The following is a 16,706-nucleotide window of genomic DNA, read 5'->3' as shown; positions in this document are numbered from 1 at the left end:
TCAAGTCAATGGGAAAATTGTCATGAAAAAGGCTTGCTCACAAGAATGAGGTTTGCAAGATCAAGCCCTTCATGATCAGTATAACCCGGGGCACCTGGCTGATATGGCATCCCTGATTTACAAGAGTAATCCTATTAGCATCAAAGGGACAATTCACATGAGTAAGGACTGTGCGAATGGGCCCCTCAGGAGCAACTACCACCACAGTTATGTATCTAACCTCACTTAGATCACAGCAGTTTTCACATGTTGTACAGTTACTTTATGGTACCACTGAACTTTGAGAACAAAATAGACCTTGAGCACAAGTGCATTTTTGCTTTACTGACTTTGGCCCAGGTTTTGCACTCTGCTTAGACTGCTCTCCACTCTTAAGTGATTCATGGTGTGTAAGAAATACTGGCTTCTCCTCTTGATTCTTCTGTTTTTCTTTGCCTTTCTTCTTACATTTCTTTCTTTCTGTCTTTCCTTTTTCTGTTTCCCTTACATTTCTTTTATTTTTCCTTTTCCTTTTTGTTTTTTTCCTTTCTCCTTTTCCTCCATTTCCTTTTACTGTTTTCCTTTTCTCCTTTGCCTCCATCTCCTTTTCCTTTTGTCCTTTTCCTCCTTTCCCTTTTTCTTTTCCATCTTTTCCTTTCCTCCTTTTCATTTTCCTTTTCTTTCTTATTTTCTTTTCCCTTAATTTCCTTTCCTCTTTTCCCCTCCATTTTTCTTTTCTCCTTTTCTTTCTTTTCCTTTTAAAATTTATTTTCATGTCTTTTCCATTATTTTCTTTTCCTTTCTTCCTTCCCTCCTCTTTTTCCTCTCTTCTTGTCCTCCCCCTTCCTTAGACCTTCTTAGATATGTACCTTTCTTAGAATTTGAGGAATCTAATGATGGAATGAAAGAATTAATGAAGTGTGGACCTCAAAATTCAAATACTGGGAACATACAAACTTTTTCAGAAGCATCTTTTAAGGTCACATAAATAAATTTAGATTTCCAGATTCTGTAAAACAGGAATGTGAAATCCAAAGTAAAGGGTGCTTTTTGTAGAATTTCGTGCTGCATTATATCCTACCTACAACTGACGGCAATGGCCTTTCTCTTGGCTTTCAGGTCTAGTTCTAAGGGCTAGATATAAAACAATTACCATCTTCTCAAGTATAATAAGGTGTGTTTCTCTTAACTCTGTTAACAGGTTTGGCTTCGTTTTAAACTTGCTTTGAATAAGGATTAGAAAAAAAAATGTAAAAGAAAATATAGTTTCATTGCAATGGCATCAATTACAGTATGTGATTGGGATGTATGATGTGTTAGGTTGTGTCCAAAGTTAGGAAGAAATAATTCCTCCCTTGAAGTAAGTTATGAGCTTCAGAAATGCTTCTTTTTTTAAAAAACAAAACAAAACAAATCACTGGGATGGATCCATGCTCATGCCAATTGTTTTGTTGACTTCAGCGGAAATACTATTTGCTGTTTCCTTAGTGAGAACAAAGGTTGATGAAGTTTTGCTCTGAGTCACAAATGCCTGCACACACACGTATGTGATGTGACATGACACAAAGCACAGAAGTAACAGCCATGAATGCTTGAAAATACACACCTAAGACTAATTTTCCCATAACAATGCAGCTTTAAAAATTGTGTAACTTTCTGACTTCATCCCTATCTTTAGAGTTCTTTCTGAAATCTTAACTTGGCACCTTATCACATTTATCTCTGTCTTCTTCAGTTGCTTCTCATTAGCTGCTTAGTCTCAAGCATTGCTCTGGTTCTGAGGAGGGCTCTGGGAATGGCCTAATTTTCCCTGAGGAAGCTGTGGGAAGCTCGGACACCACATTTCCTTTCATCACGTCCTAGTGTGCCAGCAGGAGAAATCTCAGGCCAGCCCTTCAGCTCCTTGATTTTCTATTACACTTAGCAAAGCAGTATGATGCACATTGACTGGAACAGCACTGATGGCTTTGCAATGCAAGCACTTCTGGATTTTCCTCCTTTACTGATAGTCCAGATCCACCGAAACAAAGTAGAGGCCCAAAGTACTGAGACTTTTGGTCTTTTCTACAGCTTTTCAGGTAAGCTCCCAGCCTGCTTAGGAGTTTATGCAATCGCTGGGCACAGTGTTTCTAGTCTCAAAGTCCAAGGCTGCTCAGCCCGCAGTACTTGCTGGTTTGTTTTTTTGGTTTTTTTTTTCCTTTTTTTAATCTTGTTTGCTTTTCCTGGTTTTCTTTCTTTGCCTCTCAGGTACTGTTTAGCTGGGGTCTGGGCCTGAACTCCGGGTGGACCACCCTCGAGCGGCTCGGTGGTCTGCCCGCCACGACACCTGCCCCAGCGGCTCCGCGGCGGGGTGAACAGCGCCCGCCAGGCCTCACAGCGAGCCCAGCCGGGAGCCGCCTCCGTGCCCGAAGGGGGCGAGGCGAGGCGGGGCTGGGCTGGTCCCCGGGCCGGGAGGAGGCTCAGTGGCCAGCCGGGAGCAGAGGCGATTGCCGTGGTGCGTGGGCTCTCCGAAGGGACGCGGGCGAAGTGCGTGGGCTCTGCGCGCCGGGTGGAAGCGAAAGGTCTCGCCGCCCGCCGCCCCCCCTCTGCTTGCCGCCGCTCCTCCGCCGCCTTCGGAGAGCGAAACCCTCGGCGGGTGCGGGAAGAGAGAGGTCTTGGGGTGGCTCAGGAAATGGCGGGGGGTGCTTCTCCTCAGCCGGCGCTGGAGCCCCGCGCAGGCGGGGGGCGGCTGCGGGGGGTGGGGCGGCGTGGGGGACGGCCCGGTGCCCGTGGAGATCGGGGCTGGGGCTGGGGCTGGGGCTTGGGGCTGGGTGCGGGGTGGGTGCCTGTGGTGCGGGGCCGTCCCCTCCCTTGGCAGCACGTAGTGGAACCATCGTGCGGTCAGGTCGCTGATGAGCACATGAAGATCCAGACCTGTGCACTTCACCAGGCCTGGGTTTTGCGTTTGCACCCCAGCGAGACATCTTTTTGACTTTGCAGATCAGGGTGTTTGTAATCTTACTGAGCAGGTGCTTTGAAGCCCTGTGCTGCTTTGGGATGTGTGTGTGTTGGAGGGGTGGTGGTTATATTTTGCCTTCCTTCTAGAGTGAAACCTGTGAAATCCTTACTGTACTTCTTCTTTGTAGTGAAGGTGAGACTGGGGCTTTATGAGAGTTGGAAGAGGCCAACCTTACAAGTAGGGAAAATGGTAACTGTGGTGTGGTTACAGTGGGAGGAACTTAGAGATGTTGGTGCACAAGTTTCCCACAACTTTGTTCTTGGTGGTATTTTCAGCACAGCTTTAAAATCCAGTTAAGGAAAACCACTCTGAAGCTGCAGTTTTACTTTCTTTTTCTTGTGCGAAACTGTGCGGTTTCTGTAGAAACTGCTGAAAGAGATCTTTACCAAATCGCTGGTTTATCTTGAGAACTGCTATACTGTCAAGTGAAAGGGAGGAAAACTCTGAATTTTGTATAATCCCTAAACTGAGACCTAGTTCTTGGCCTGGTGGCTGTATGCACTGTTTTGGAAAGGCTAAAAGAGGGAGCAAAATCCTGTCACTACAGCCAGGCAGGCCAGGCTAGGCTGGATTTGTTTCACTGGGGGAACAGCTGCTTACCTCCATCCTGCCCACCTCCCCAGCAAGGATGTGCCTTCAGAGCAAGTCTTCTACTGCTCTTGGTTTGCCCACTTTCCCGTGTTTGACTATTCCTAGCAGTGACTCCATGCTGAAAGAAACTTGAGAGTTTGTTAGAGCTGTAATAAATTTAATGTTATTTCAAACTTTTTTTATTAATGTCATTAAACGATATCATAGGAAATAATGAAGTTGACTGTAACAAAAGGTACATTTATTTTGGTCGTGAGTAAAACTGAGGCATACTAGCTGTATGGATTCCTACTCACTAAATGCATGATTGAAGCATTTGGTGAGGCGAAAACCTTGCTCTGTGCGGAGCACAAATTGAATGTGAACATGCTTTTCCTGTTACATGCATTCAGCCCTGATCACATTCTGAACTTTAATGATGTTGATAAAAAGTACCACCTCCATAGGGTTGTGGGTTTGATACCGTCTCACTGGAAAGAGAGTTCATTAGCTTAAATGTCCCATGATAAAAGCATAAATAGGTATCTGCTTTTTGTCATTACATCTTTGCTCATGAATCATACTAAAAGCAGTTTTTAAGAACAAGGTCTCAAAGGAGAAAAATGCATGTTTAAGTAAGTTTGATCACAAGTTATTGCTGGGTGGGAAGATACTGGTTACTTTGAAAGTTGAAGTGCAATTAGAATTGTGTCATTGAACAAAAAAGAAAAAAGGTAGGAAATACTAATTCTCCTCTTTAAACACTACAGTATGTGAAGGATGTCATTCCATTCTTTCTATCCTTCTAACTGCTTCAGGAAGTTCACTCGTTCAAATGAACTTCTTGAGTTATTTCCAAAGTATGACTAAGTGCTGGTTTTGCAATTACATTAAATGGTTTGGTGGTTTATATTTTGACAGTTTAAAAGGTAGATACAATGGAAGGAAAATATTAAATTATAATATAATTTTTCATCTCAGTGTATTATGCCGTTATGAAAATAAACTGAGGAAAATAAATTTTTTTTGCAAATAACCGTTTCACAGTGGCAAAATTGTGCAATCATTACAGTGTTGCTGAAAAAATGGCTGTTCTGCCTAAATTGTTGCCAGAACTTTGGACTGCTGTGATGTTAGCCTGTCTTTCATGTTCTTTACAGGTTGTCAATGAGACGCGGAGAAATGGCTAAACTGACCCAGTTAATTGACAATGACGTCTTCCGGGCTTTTGCCACCTATGCAACTATTGTTCTTCTAAAAATGATGTTAATGAGTCTTTTAACAGCATACTACAGAATCACAAGGAAGGTAAGAAAATGGGAATTCTGTCCAGTAGAATAATTTGTATTGAAATACTGAGATACCCCAAGTCTTTCTTTTCAGCTTTCAGATAATGGTACAGGTTGTTTTTTTCCTCTTCCCTTTAATGATATTCTGTATTTGGTGTGCTGCTTCTTTGTTAATCTCAAATGGCCAATGCCTTTAACCTAACCGTAAGATAAGTATGAAACTGTATCTTACAGTTCCATTTGGCTTACTTTACCCTTGTAAACATTTCAGTTATTTTTAAATAAGGTTTTTTCATAACTGTAATTTCCACTGTCTTCTGCAGAAAGCTGGTGTCCAAGGTACCCAGTTTATAAAGTGTGATATAGAGCCATCATACCTGAATGACCAGCTAATAGGGTCAGAAAAGGGGGTATGAAGTATGTTTTTTTGCAACTCTAATCCTTTCATCCGGTAATTCTGAAGCTCTTTACTTTCCCTAATTGTTTTCGTCTTGCAATTAGTTAGGTCATTGTCTTTAAAAAATGGCATTTTCTTCTAGAATGAGAGACAGTTAAAATTTATATGGATTGATACATAGGCTACATATGGAAGTTCCACTGAGATTTACCAAATAGTGCAGAAGCTGCATCTAGCTTATGAGAGAGTGCTCATGGGAAGCTTTCAGCTGTGTTTGCTTTGCTGTTCTTTGTCTTCTCGAGGCACTTGCTCATGGCCACTTTTGCAAACACTTGGTCCTGGCCTGAAAGATCCCTGAGTTTGCCCCCTATGGCTATTCTTGTGCGTTTTGCTTCTGCAAGATGGTGTGTGACTCAAGGATTTTATTGCAGTCCTTTTGTTGAAATGATTTTTTTTGTTCCTACTGGTTGCAAGAGAACCCAGCCTTACTTTTCTGTTGTTCATGAAGATCTAATAACACAGCATTTGAGCTGCTGCTGCTTTCTGAAAGATCTTCAGGTCTTTGACACAGTAGAGCACACAGCCTGTCTTATGTTAAAAATAAAACCCATATGTCTGTCTCGTGACCTTGCTTCCTCTTGTCACATCAGCTATACTGGTCATATATGTGGACTGAGTGGAGTCGTGTATTAATGCTCATACCATGTTATGATACCTATGAATGCAAGTGATAATAGGGCCTTCATTAATTTGGTACTTGTGGTACTTACGGTTTGGGGTTTCTTATGGTGGATAGTAATACTACAAATAGACAAATTAGCAAAGCCATTTTTATTTCCTATTTAATATTAAAAAGTCCTTAAAGTGTTAAGATAATATGGAGGAAAGGAGATTGAGAGAAGTTAAACTGATACTGATAATGTGTCTCCAGAACTTTGAGGCCAAGGATATTTCAGAGATCAAGACTCCTCAGAAAGCAATCTTGTAGCTCTCCTAAAATCAAAAGGTTTTCTTGGCTTATTCCTGCATAGCATAAACAGTCCAGAGAATGCACGTGTATACTACATGTCCAAAAGGAGAGATCTGCTGCAGTCTGCACTGAGTTGAATGTTGTTTTCAAATAGTGTCTTACAGTATTTGGGGGAAATAACAGATATGTAAGTGGAAAAAATTGTACCTGAGAGGAAAAGAAGAATTTACTTGGTTACAAAGGAGGATGAGATGTTATTGTTGTGTAAATTTCTGAAGAGAGAAGGGATACAAAAGTGCTTTCAGATAATTTGTCAAGAATAGTGAAAAGAGACTTATGCAGTATAAACAGTAATTTTACCTTCCATGTCACTATGATCCTTCAGCTCACTGGCCTTACTTATGCTGAGTATAGTCATCTGCTGTGCTTGTCCATCTTAGAACAAGGCTGTATCTACACACATAAATTAAATTCCATTAATTTGTCAGCATGTAAGCTAGATACAGGCTAGGCTCAATAAAACAGTAATGCACTGAACAATGTGTGATTTCCTGTGTGTTTAACTTCAGGTAAGTTATGTCAGGTTATATAGAGAGGCATTAGTAAAAGATTGACCTTTAAAGCAAGCTGCCTTGACTTGAAAAAACACTGATGTCTCTTGTGTGTTTCTGTTTCAAATAGGCATTTGCCAACCCAGAAGATACAGCATCATTTGGAAAAGGTGAGAATGCTAAAAAATACCTGAGGACTGATGCAGATGTCGAACGTGTACGCAGGTAATGCATAAGACTCTCTAAAACTGTCTTAATTAGCAGAATAATTCTGTAACAAAGACTTAATTTTACCTCATTCACTTTAGTAAGCCTGCGTGTGTTTTGTTATGCTTTATGTAGTCTAAACAACAAACCATTCTATATTCAAAAGGTCAGCATGTATACTAAAAATAATAAGTCATTGTCTGATTATAACAGCTAGCTCTTGGGTAGCATCCTGTATGCATGGATGAAGTGGTAAGAAGATTGTAAAATATGACCATAAGTTGATTAAGTTAGAAGCAGTGTTCATTAAGTGGAAAAGAGCTTTCTTTATTACTTGAACACCAGTTGCAACGGTTGCATCTTTTCCTAAAGTGTAAAGGAAATAATTGGGGAAAGAGCAGTAGAACAGTATTAGAGACATGGAACTTCAGAGATGTAATGAGACAGTTAACCCAGCAAATTGTACAGGGTAGGAATCAAAGCCTGTGCTCTTTCTGTTAAATGGAATTGAGGTTGTTTCAATTGTGCAGGAAAGTTGACCAGCCTTGTGGAAGAATGCTATTAATAATATGGCAGTGTGCAACCTGCATTGTACATATTTTGTTTTGCCAGATTTGTGGTAGAGTGTAACCTGTATTTCAGTGGGCTAAGTATAGCATCTTATTTAATTTTATTTAGCTGATGGCAAATTTTTCAGTTTCTAGTATCTTAACTTTGGAGATGCTATTTGATACACCAGTGCTACAAAGGAAAGATATAATGAAATGCTTTCCATATCATTATTCCTTAATGTATCTAACAGGTTATTTGCTATATTTATTTTTAACACCAAAAACTGAATGTGAATGTACTGTTCTCATTTCAACCACCATTAGGGAAGATCTTAAAAATAAGTATCAGCTCTGATTTCAGAGCCATTCATCCTTGCAGATGTAGATGACTGTGGTTCCATGCAGGCTAATATTTCTGTGTGTCTTCTACATAAAAGTCTCAGAAAGAAGAGTCTTATCTAAGTACGCTATAATGATGCTCAAAATTTTTCTTTTCTTCCCCTGACTGCTACAGGGAGTATTTAGTTATTTAATTTGCTTGTTACGTAAAAATGGACCCTTTTTGGTGAGCAGTAATTCCTTTCTATTTGTAAATTCCAAAAGGACAACTAAGTCAATACTAACTTTGCCACCATATGCTCTTTGAACTCAAAATATTATATAAGAGAATGGCTACCACCTCATAGAGTCATATACACAGGTTAGATTTTTAAAACACTGTTTCATCCAATCCTGTGTTGATACTTTGCTGAATTGTTCAGTATACCCCAGATATAGAAAGTTGGCTTGGTTCCAGGTACTCCATTGATGTCTGAACATGATTTTTTTCCTCCCAACAGTGATTGTTAACAGAAGGTCACTATATTTTCTTTTGCAAACTTCATGGAAACGAATAATGCCACATAGATCTAGCATGGCTTCTTCTCTGTATAAATGACTGGAATTTGCTCCATTTGCAAGGATAGAAAGGACATTACTTTCTTCAGTGTACTATTTTGGAGAAAAAAAAAATGGAGGATGTGTTTTCTTGTAATAACAAATGAGTTCAGAAAGCAGCTGCAAAACATCACCGTGTTCTGGTTCTAGTTAGCTGTGAAATTGGGCATATTATATAAGGCTTAGAGTTTGTTTCAATCAGTAAATTTGGCTGGAAGTATAATTTCTCTAAGAAATAAAGGGAATAGGGAAGTTTAGGAAGAGGCTTAAAAGAAGCTCAGTCTCAACGCATTTTTAGTAAATCATATTATGTTTTTAAAATTTCAAACATTTTTTTACTATTTTAATGAAGAACATGAACCAAAAGCATTACTGTCACACTTGCTAGATGCTCAAAAATACCATTCTTCAAGATGAGTGAACTTCATGAAGATTTTATAGAATATTTCATAAATAGGCTATTTCAGGTTTTCTTTATGGAGACTACAAACTGAATTTATGGGATTGGAATAGACCCTCTGGGCCATGATGTCTCTGGGCCATAATGTGACTTGCAGTCACACTCATCTGGTTAATTGATAGTTGTTTGAGAGAGGCTGCAAGAAAAATTCCAGTTATCTGTCACCTTCCCTGTCTTGCGTTTTTCCCCACCCAGATGCACTCATATACCTCATGTAGGTCCCTAATATTACCAAGATCCTGGAGGAAATCTGCCTTTGAAGCTGAAGATCAGAAGCTTAAAAATGTGGGGTGCTTTGGGTGAAGTCATTTCAGTAGCTGAGGTCCCCACTGCAAAGGAAGCCAGGATTTGTGTCAGGGCCTTAACAGTAGCATATGGTGAAGATTCTGAAAATAATGAGTCTTGAAGTAGTTTATTCAACAGAATGTAACACTGAAAACCAACTCTGCTTCTTTCCCCAGAGGCCACCTGAATGACCTTGAAAATATTGTCCCATTTCTTGGCATTGGACTTCTGTATGCTCTTAGTGGCCCTGAGCTGTCCACAGCCTTGCTGCACTTCAGAATCTTCGTTGGGGCTAGGATTGCTCACACTTTTGCATACATGATCCCTCTTCCCCAGCCTGGCAGAGGTTTGTCTTGGGCAGTTGGATATGCAGTGACCATCTCAATGGCATACAGACTGCTGAGCTCAGTGTTGTACCTGTAACAGAGTTATAACTTCTCTGTACCCTTCCACATTCCACACAAAGTTTCCAGCTGTGTACGTTGGTGTCTTGAATAAGCCAGCATGAGTCTTGTGGGGTGACTGGAATTCATTTTTAAGCAGAGGCTTTTCATTCCTGTTCAGAAATATTTCTTTTTGGAGGAAAAAAAAAAACCCAAAACAAAAAACCAAACAAAATCCCTCTCCCTTTATTCCCTATTCATGAGCTGCGTTACCAAAATATTATGTAGAATGTTCTGAACTTTATGATTTGTCAAGTGCTTATGATTCTAAACATTTGATGAAGCTGTATCGATAGCATGCATGGTAATTTTCTACAGATGCACTATTTTTGGCTGTAGCTCTGAAGTCTAAATCAATAAAGACAAGAGGAAAAAAAGTGTGTTTGTATTTTTGTTTTAATTTTGACTCTTCTTACTGCAGCCAGCAAGTAGCATGTCACTATCTATCAGGAAGAGATTCCAATCATACAGTTCTTTGAAGAATGCTTTCCTTAATAATAAGATATAACCAATAATGGTAGGCTTATAAAAAATCTTTGAAATTGTTGTTTGTATAATCCACTTTGGATTTATTAAAACCAAAGTGGATTGCAGCTCTTTTTCTTTCAGTTGAATAGATTCAAAAGAAGAGAAGTATTTAGGCTAAACTGTTTAGTGACACTGGTGAAGGTTACTCCAAACATAGCTTGTGTCTTCTTTCCAGCTGTGTGTCTTTCTATCCATTTAAAATAATGGGAAAGTAGCCACCACGCAGAGGGAACTATTTGAAATTTAGTCCTTTCCTTTAGCATCAAAAAGGCTCTTCTGACAAGCCTAGTTGTCACTGCCAGATATATGCAGGAACAGCATTTTTAACTCCTTTTGCATCAAACTTCTGTACAGAAATATTCTGAAGAGAAATACCTGGAGCCTGTCTTTATTTCTGTGATCTTACATTAGAAACAAAACTGGTTTTAAATCCCTTCCGTTTGCTCAGGGGTTTCAAAGCCCTGAACACGCACTCACTTTGTGCTGAGAAGCAGAAAGATAAACGGAAACCCTTAGAAATACCTAGAATGATTCAATATTATTGTTTTTCTTGCATTTATTTTAAACCTATATTTTATTTTTCTTTGCTCCCACAAATACCATCTGTGCATCAGAGTGGGGTAGGTGCTCAATCTAGGAAATCTCCCTTACAGCTTCAGTCAAGCTCTGACTGCCAGCTCCACGGAAGTGTGTTGGAGTGCCCCTTGTCAAATGGCTCTTGCATTTCTCCAGGTTCTCTATAATATAGAGAAGTATACTGTATGGGTTGTACTGCTATAAATTTTAAGAGGTTAGCTTATTTTCAGAACTACAAAAGGAAAAAGCGTTTATTAATTTGAACGTGTTACTGAGCTAAACTGAATTTTCACCTTTTAAAACATGCACATTGGATTTCAGACTGTTACTGGATTCACTTTGTTCTATTAAATTGTTGCTCTCTGGAATATATGCACACAAAACTTAGTCTTTAAAAATGGTAGAGGTTCTTTTTATTGGCTTTATTTGTTGTTTGTTTGCTTTTAATTGAGGCAGTTATTAAATTATTGCAGTGCAAGATGGAATATGAAATATTTTAAACATGTACTGTCCTCCTAAAAATAACTCTTCATTTTATTCCTGTACACGGCTGAAAAAAACAAAATAAAACAACAAAAAAAATTTTAACTTTCCACATGTTAAAAAATTACACTCCTGTTTTAAAAGTAGATGTGACAAACGTGAGATACAGTGTTTTACTGTATAATGTTGCCAAATAAGGATTTGTAGGAATATATATTATGGTGAATATGTACAAGTGGGACTGTATTATGGACAAATGCTTGCAATGTATGAAGTTGTAAGCAACATCCTATGTCATAAATTCTGTAAGTAATACTCCAGTGATGTACTTCATCCCTTGTTAGCCCAGAGTGAAGCGTCTTGATGTGGGTGCTTATAAAATCATGAGAAATGACATCTCCAGCACACTTTCTTCAAAGTCTACTGAGTATGAAATATGAGTAGGGAAACAGAGGCTGACTTAACCTCCATTTCTTGACACAGCATTTCCAAGTACTGACCTGCATGCCAGGTGTCTGCTCGTGCCATGGGAACACATTTGAAAATAATTTATTTTTATGCATTAGAGAACATTATGTTAGCATTGGCCATGTAATCTCCATTATTGAAGGTTTTTGTATTTAGTTCTTCTTTGATAGTGAATCCCAGTGGTGCATCACCAATGACAGCTTCTTTTATTCTGTCTAATGTGTGATGGTGATAGTTGACTTTAGAGGGCTTAAGAAGAAAAAGTTCCAAGATACCTGTCTTTTTTGTTAAAAAAAAAAAAAAAAAGAAAAAAAAAAAAAAGAAAAGCATTTGTCTCAGAAACAGTAGAGGGAAAAAAGGGAGGACTGAAAGGAAAGGAAATAAATGAAAGGAAATAAATAATTTAATTGTAGTTTAGCACAGCACAAAGTGGCAAACTGAGTGAAGACAGATGAAGTGTTATGAGAGAGGCAGTAGCTTTTTGCTTCAGTGGTTTTATTTTATTTTACTATCTCTATTCGAAGTAAGTTCACTTTAAAGAATGCTCTTCCTTTTGCGTACAGCCATTAAATATCAGCAAAGAGGATTAGAAATACCACAAGTCAGAATGGGGATGACCTCTGGGTGAGGTCAGCTCCATAGCTAATTCTATCAGTTGCCTCTTAAGACATCTATGGAACACAGACCACTTCTATGGGAGGTAGGAGTTGGCATTATATGAGTATGAATAGCCTATGAAACTGCCCCCAAAATGATAGCATAGCTACATCATTAGAGTGTTTTGGTTTTGTTTGGGGTTTTTTTTCATGGAAAGTAACTTCTTTCCAAACAACACTTGTTTCCAAATTTATGGAAAAGAATCCCTTTCTCTGCAATACATTCATGGAAATCAGGACCTTCAGAGGTGAGTTTGTATGGGAGCTGAGCAGAAAGGGTTCAGCTCTGTAGGTTGTTCCATGTTTCCTGAAAGAATTTCTGAGCTTTGTCTCTTTAACCCTCACTTCAGAGAGCAGCTCAGTGTATTTGCCACAGATGTGCTCAAGTTAGGTTAAAATTCTTAGTCTCTAAGAGACCACTGTAAAGCTAAAACTTCATCTGCTTCCTTTTTTGGTAGAGATGCTAGAAACTACATTTTCCTTCAGGATGCTTCAGATCCATTTTAGGATGAATGACAGCCTCATTCATTTAATACTGGGTAGCTAAATAGCACAAAGTTGTTTACCATGGGATTTTCACATCAAACCTGTTAGTAGGTACTGTTCATCTTAGAAGATGTATTTCTCAGAGACCAGGGCTGCCATTTTACATACTCTACATGTTGGTGTCCCTTCTGTACTCTTAAAGGAGTGTTTTCATGAGAAAGACACAGTTTATACAAATACAGATACTCTTTGGTACCAAAGTTAGCTGGGACCGTGTATGTCAGGCTCCTCAGCTCTTCTCTTGTGTCTCCAATAACTTGGAGTTTGCTGTTGATTGCATCTTGTGTTCAGCTGGGAGAAGGGTCCAGTGCTGATGATCTGCCCTACTAGCAGACAGATGGCTTATTCCACTAAGATTTCCTGAGCACTTAGGGATAGTGAAACATTCACTGCTAATGTAAGTGATAAGCACTGAATCTTATGATTTGCTCACTGTGTGAGTTTCTGGAAGTTTTCTCAAACAGGAATTTAGTTTCTCTTGTTTCTCAGGCCTCAGATGGAGTTTGATGTAACTGTAACTTCCTGGAAAATGAAATTAGTTCTGTGGGTCCTCCTGGTTTTCCTTGGGATTGGTCTGCAAATGAAAGCCAGGGTGCAGTTACCTTCTTGGTCTTTGGAGTTCTGTGGCAGAATTGTTTGTTTATGGCTCTTTCATTTAGGTTCAGCTGATCTTGAGGAATCTGACTTTCTTCAAACAAATCTTAAAGACTATCTTAAAGTAATGACTATTAGCTTTCCTTTTGTTTTGCTTCATCTTTCTTCTTTGCCCAAATGGAGTTTATTGTTAAGAACATTGCCAATTTTAATTGTCTGTTAGAAAATCATAACATGATCAGACTTTTTCCTTTCTTTAATTTTGGTCTTCCCTTTAACCTTCATTTGTGATGGGAAACGAGCAGTTCTCTCAGATCCATAGGTTTTTTTCTCCCTTTGCTCGTTTTTAGTTTTGTACCTGGTACCACTAGATGTCCCTCTTTGGCTTTTTTCTCAGGTTTCAGGACTGGGCCTATGAAGAGTAAAGTAGTGCTCTGCATCTTTGGCAGATTTAGTTATACGGGAGAGGTTTTTTGCTAGCTTTAAGAAAGCAATTTATAATGGATATTAAGGCAAAACAGTGTCTCTACGCAGTAAAACTGTACTAAAGAAAACTTCATGGAAAAAGTGACCTTTGTGAAAGCAGCACATTTAAACTGTGGCTGAGGCATTAGAACGTTTTGTTTTGTTCTGCTTTTTAAAATTAATAAGGCACCATGGAACCACATTCTTCTACTAAGGTTCCCACAGAACTGTGCAATTTATATTTTAATTGTCTGATACTGTTTTTGATAAGTAAATCACTTTATGATTTGTGTTTAGCAGTAGGGTAATCTGATCGAGACTGAGGCTGTTCAAAAACTTGGAGTAAAACAGCAGAAGTAAAACTCAGAAGCTGTGTCTGCCTGCGACAATATCCAGTGCAAATAGTTTATTTGAAAGTATCTCAATAGTTGCAGAATTCAACTTGAGAATGTAAGGGCACTGTAAAAAATGTTGCTTGTATTTATACAAAACAGGGATGCCCTATAAAGCATTTTGTGCACAGCAGATTTACTTGTCACACAAAAAGCTGGGAAAGTGGTGGGGGGCATCTTTGAGTGATCCACTTGGCACAGAGGTGGAGTACAGTGTCAGCCTAATGAGTAGGACTTTGCTTGGTGGATGGAAAATATTTTAAATTGAGTTTTTATTTAATGGATTTGAACTTTTCATGCCCAATTACCTTTTTGCTGAAAGAGAACAATAATAATAATAATAAAGTGCAAAGGTTCAGTTTCATTCTAGAAATGGGGAAATGTGCTTGGAGAGCTGTCAAAAGGCACAGTCAGATCTCAGGAGCATGGAGCAAGGTAGCTAATGCTCTGGAGCGGGTGTCCATCAACTTCTTTTGTAGCTTTATGTGTCCTTGTCAATGGTAATGTGACAGAATGGGATGAGTCATGTGCAGGGATGGATGGCAACAAAGAGCTGGTTAAGGTCAGATGAAGTATGTCCTTGCAGGGGGGTTTATATTATTTTCTTAATTTGTCTAGTTAAGTCGTGAGACTTACGTATTATGGAGAAAATCACCCTGTAAAATGAAGTTAACAGAATTTAAGGAAACTATTCCAGGATATATAGAAGTAAATCCTTTCCACAGTAAGCTTAATACATCCTATGCCAGGGATGTAAAAAGGATAAAGAAAAGCAACTGTCCTTAAAATCTCTTGGTCTTTTCCTTCTGAAATAGTCACCTGTTCTCAATGAACTTCCCTTGTAGGGATTTGTAACTCTAGGCACATGTACATCTATGAAGAGAAGCTTAGCCCAGGTGTGTTGAACTATACTAAATAAAAGTGTACTTGTAAGGGTGTATGCAGTTTATTCACTTCTCATTGCTATGAGATCTGGGTTACAATGTGTTGACTGTAGACCTAATTTATAGACCAGTGAAATGAATGGAGAAATTCCCATTTAATTTCTCAGGCTTTGTATCTAGACAAGTAGTCTATTTTATTCCATTAATTTAATTATGTGCAGAATACATTCTGTGCTAAAATATTTACTGTAAAACACAGTATTGAGATAAAAGATGATATTTCCTAAAATTTCAGAGAAAAAAAATTTTGGTAGGTGACACCCTTTAGCTCTACTGTAACTACCAACAGAAGTGGCTGGTCCATTGTTTACATACTCTTGATCCCAGCAAGAGGTTTATTGATGGTTGGCCTCTGACTTGGCATTACTGATGACTCGTATGGTGCAATCTTCAGCAGGGGACATAAGAGAGCATCACTTTAAAATGGATCCTGCTGGCCATGTGGTGCTGTTTTGTTCTCTACACTGCAGAAAGGGCCACTGTCAACTCAAAATCTAGTCAATTAAAAACAAACAGGCTAATAGAAGCTTCATGTCCCCAAGTCCTTTTGCCAGCTTCTGTGGGATTGCAATTAAAAGGTTCCTATTTTTAACCATGTTGGGTTTTTTTTTCCATTCTTGTTGGTGGCTTTTTGTGTGTGTGTCTGGAAGTATAAACCATGCCAAAGGAGATACTGGCTTCTTCACTGACATGGAAATGAAAGACTGCGTATGACTAAATCCAGAGTGCACGAAGTAAATAATCAACATTTGCTTTGTGTATTTCACAAAATAAGAATTAATGGTATTTTTCCTTTAACTCTTTCCGTTAATAGGAATTTTGTATGCAAATTTACATGGAATGAGCTTGGCAGAATAGACAAACTGTATGGCTTTTATAGCAATCTCTAAAAATAGTGATTTTAAAAACTGAATAAAACTTGTTAGATCTGAATAAACATTTTTAAAATACTTTTTGTAACTCAAAAAATCTTTAAAATTTTTCTGATTGGAGATATCAAAATATTTTGGTTTGTAAACCACCACGATTAATTATTTTTACAGCATATGCAATGGATTTTCTGCGCAGTTATTTATAGATAACATTTAGCTGTGCTTATACTGACTTCTCTTTTATCTAGAACCACCCCCTCTGAATCAGTAGTTCCAACAGTGCTTAACGCTGGAGTCTGGAGCTTCTGAAGAGGCAGCTCTCTGTGTTTGGTGGGCTGTGTACTGGGGAATGCCATGGAGGCCAGATAGGGCTCATCATTAGGGGACTGATTCTAGAGGCATTGAAGCTTATCAGTGGACTGCAGTTTGGTTTGAGTGGGTGTAGGTCAGAACTGTTGTTTTGGGATATTGAAAGCCTCTTGGGTCCAAAGCACTAGATGACTTCTCGAGAGCCACCCCAGCACCAGTGACAAAACAGTGCCACTT

The 16,706-nt window shown here is 38.8% G+C and overlaps 1 protein-coding gene across 8 annotated transcripts; it reads left to right on the top strand.

The window, feature by feature from the left end:
- The first annotated feature begins 2,398 nt into the window (after positions 1-2,398).
- MGST1 (microsomal glutathione S-transferase 1) lies at positions 2,399-10,007 on the top strand. 8 transcript variants are annotated; one of them, XM_030467854.1, is made up of 5 exons: positions 2,401-2,505; positions 3,064-3,109; positions 4,708-4,855; positions 6,885-6,979; positions 9,370-10,007. In XM_030467854.1, the coding sequence occupies exons 3-5, from the start codon at positions 4,715-4,717 to the stop codon at positions 9,614-9,616; spliced, it is 483 nt and encodes a 160-aa protein (XP_030323714.1). In that variant the 5' UTR covers positions 2,401-2,505; positions 3,064-3,109; positions 4,708-4,714; the 3' UTR covers positions 9,617-10,007. The 8 variants fall into 8 exon arrangements, with proteins under 8 accessions (XP_030323701.1, XP_030323714.1, XP_030323731.1 ...); XM_030467841.1 differs by lacking the exon at positions 3,064-3,109 and having other exon boundaries at positions 2,399-2,505; XM_030467871.1 differs by lacking the exon at positions 3,064-3,109 and having other exon boundaries at positions 2,431-2,473.
- Positions 10,008-16,706: the final 6,699 nt, after the last annotated feature.

This window comes from Calypte anna, chromosome 1, assembly GCF_003957555.1.
Source record: "Calypte anna isolate BGI_N300 chromosome 1, bCalAnn1_v1.p, whole genome shotgun sequence".
Taxonomy (NCBI): Eukaryota; Metazoa; Chordata; class Aves; order Apodiformes; family Trochilidae; genus Calypte; species Calypte anna.
This window is presented reverse-complemented; position numbering and strand designations above follow the sequence as displayed.

Bases quoted from the DNA above. Each gene is read 5' to 3' on its own strand.
- MGST1 (XM_030467841.1), top strand. From the start codon at position 4,715: ATGAGACGCGGAGAAATGGCTAAACTGACCCAGTTAATTGACAATGAC. The intron at 4,856-6,884 runs GTAAGAAAATGG...TGTTTCAAATAG, and splicing joins ACTACAGAATCACAAGGAAG to GCATTTGCCAACCCAGAAGA. The intron at 6,980-9,369 runs GTAATGCATAAG...TTCTTTCCCCAG, and splicing joins GATGTCGAACGTGTACGCAG to AGGCCACCTGAATGACCTTG.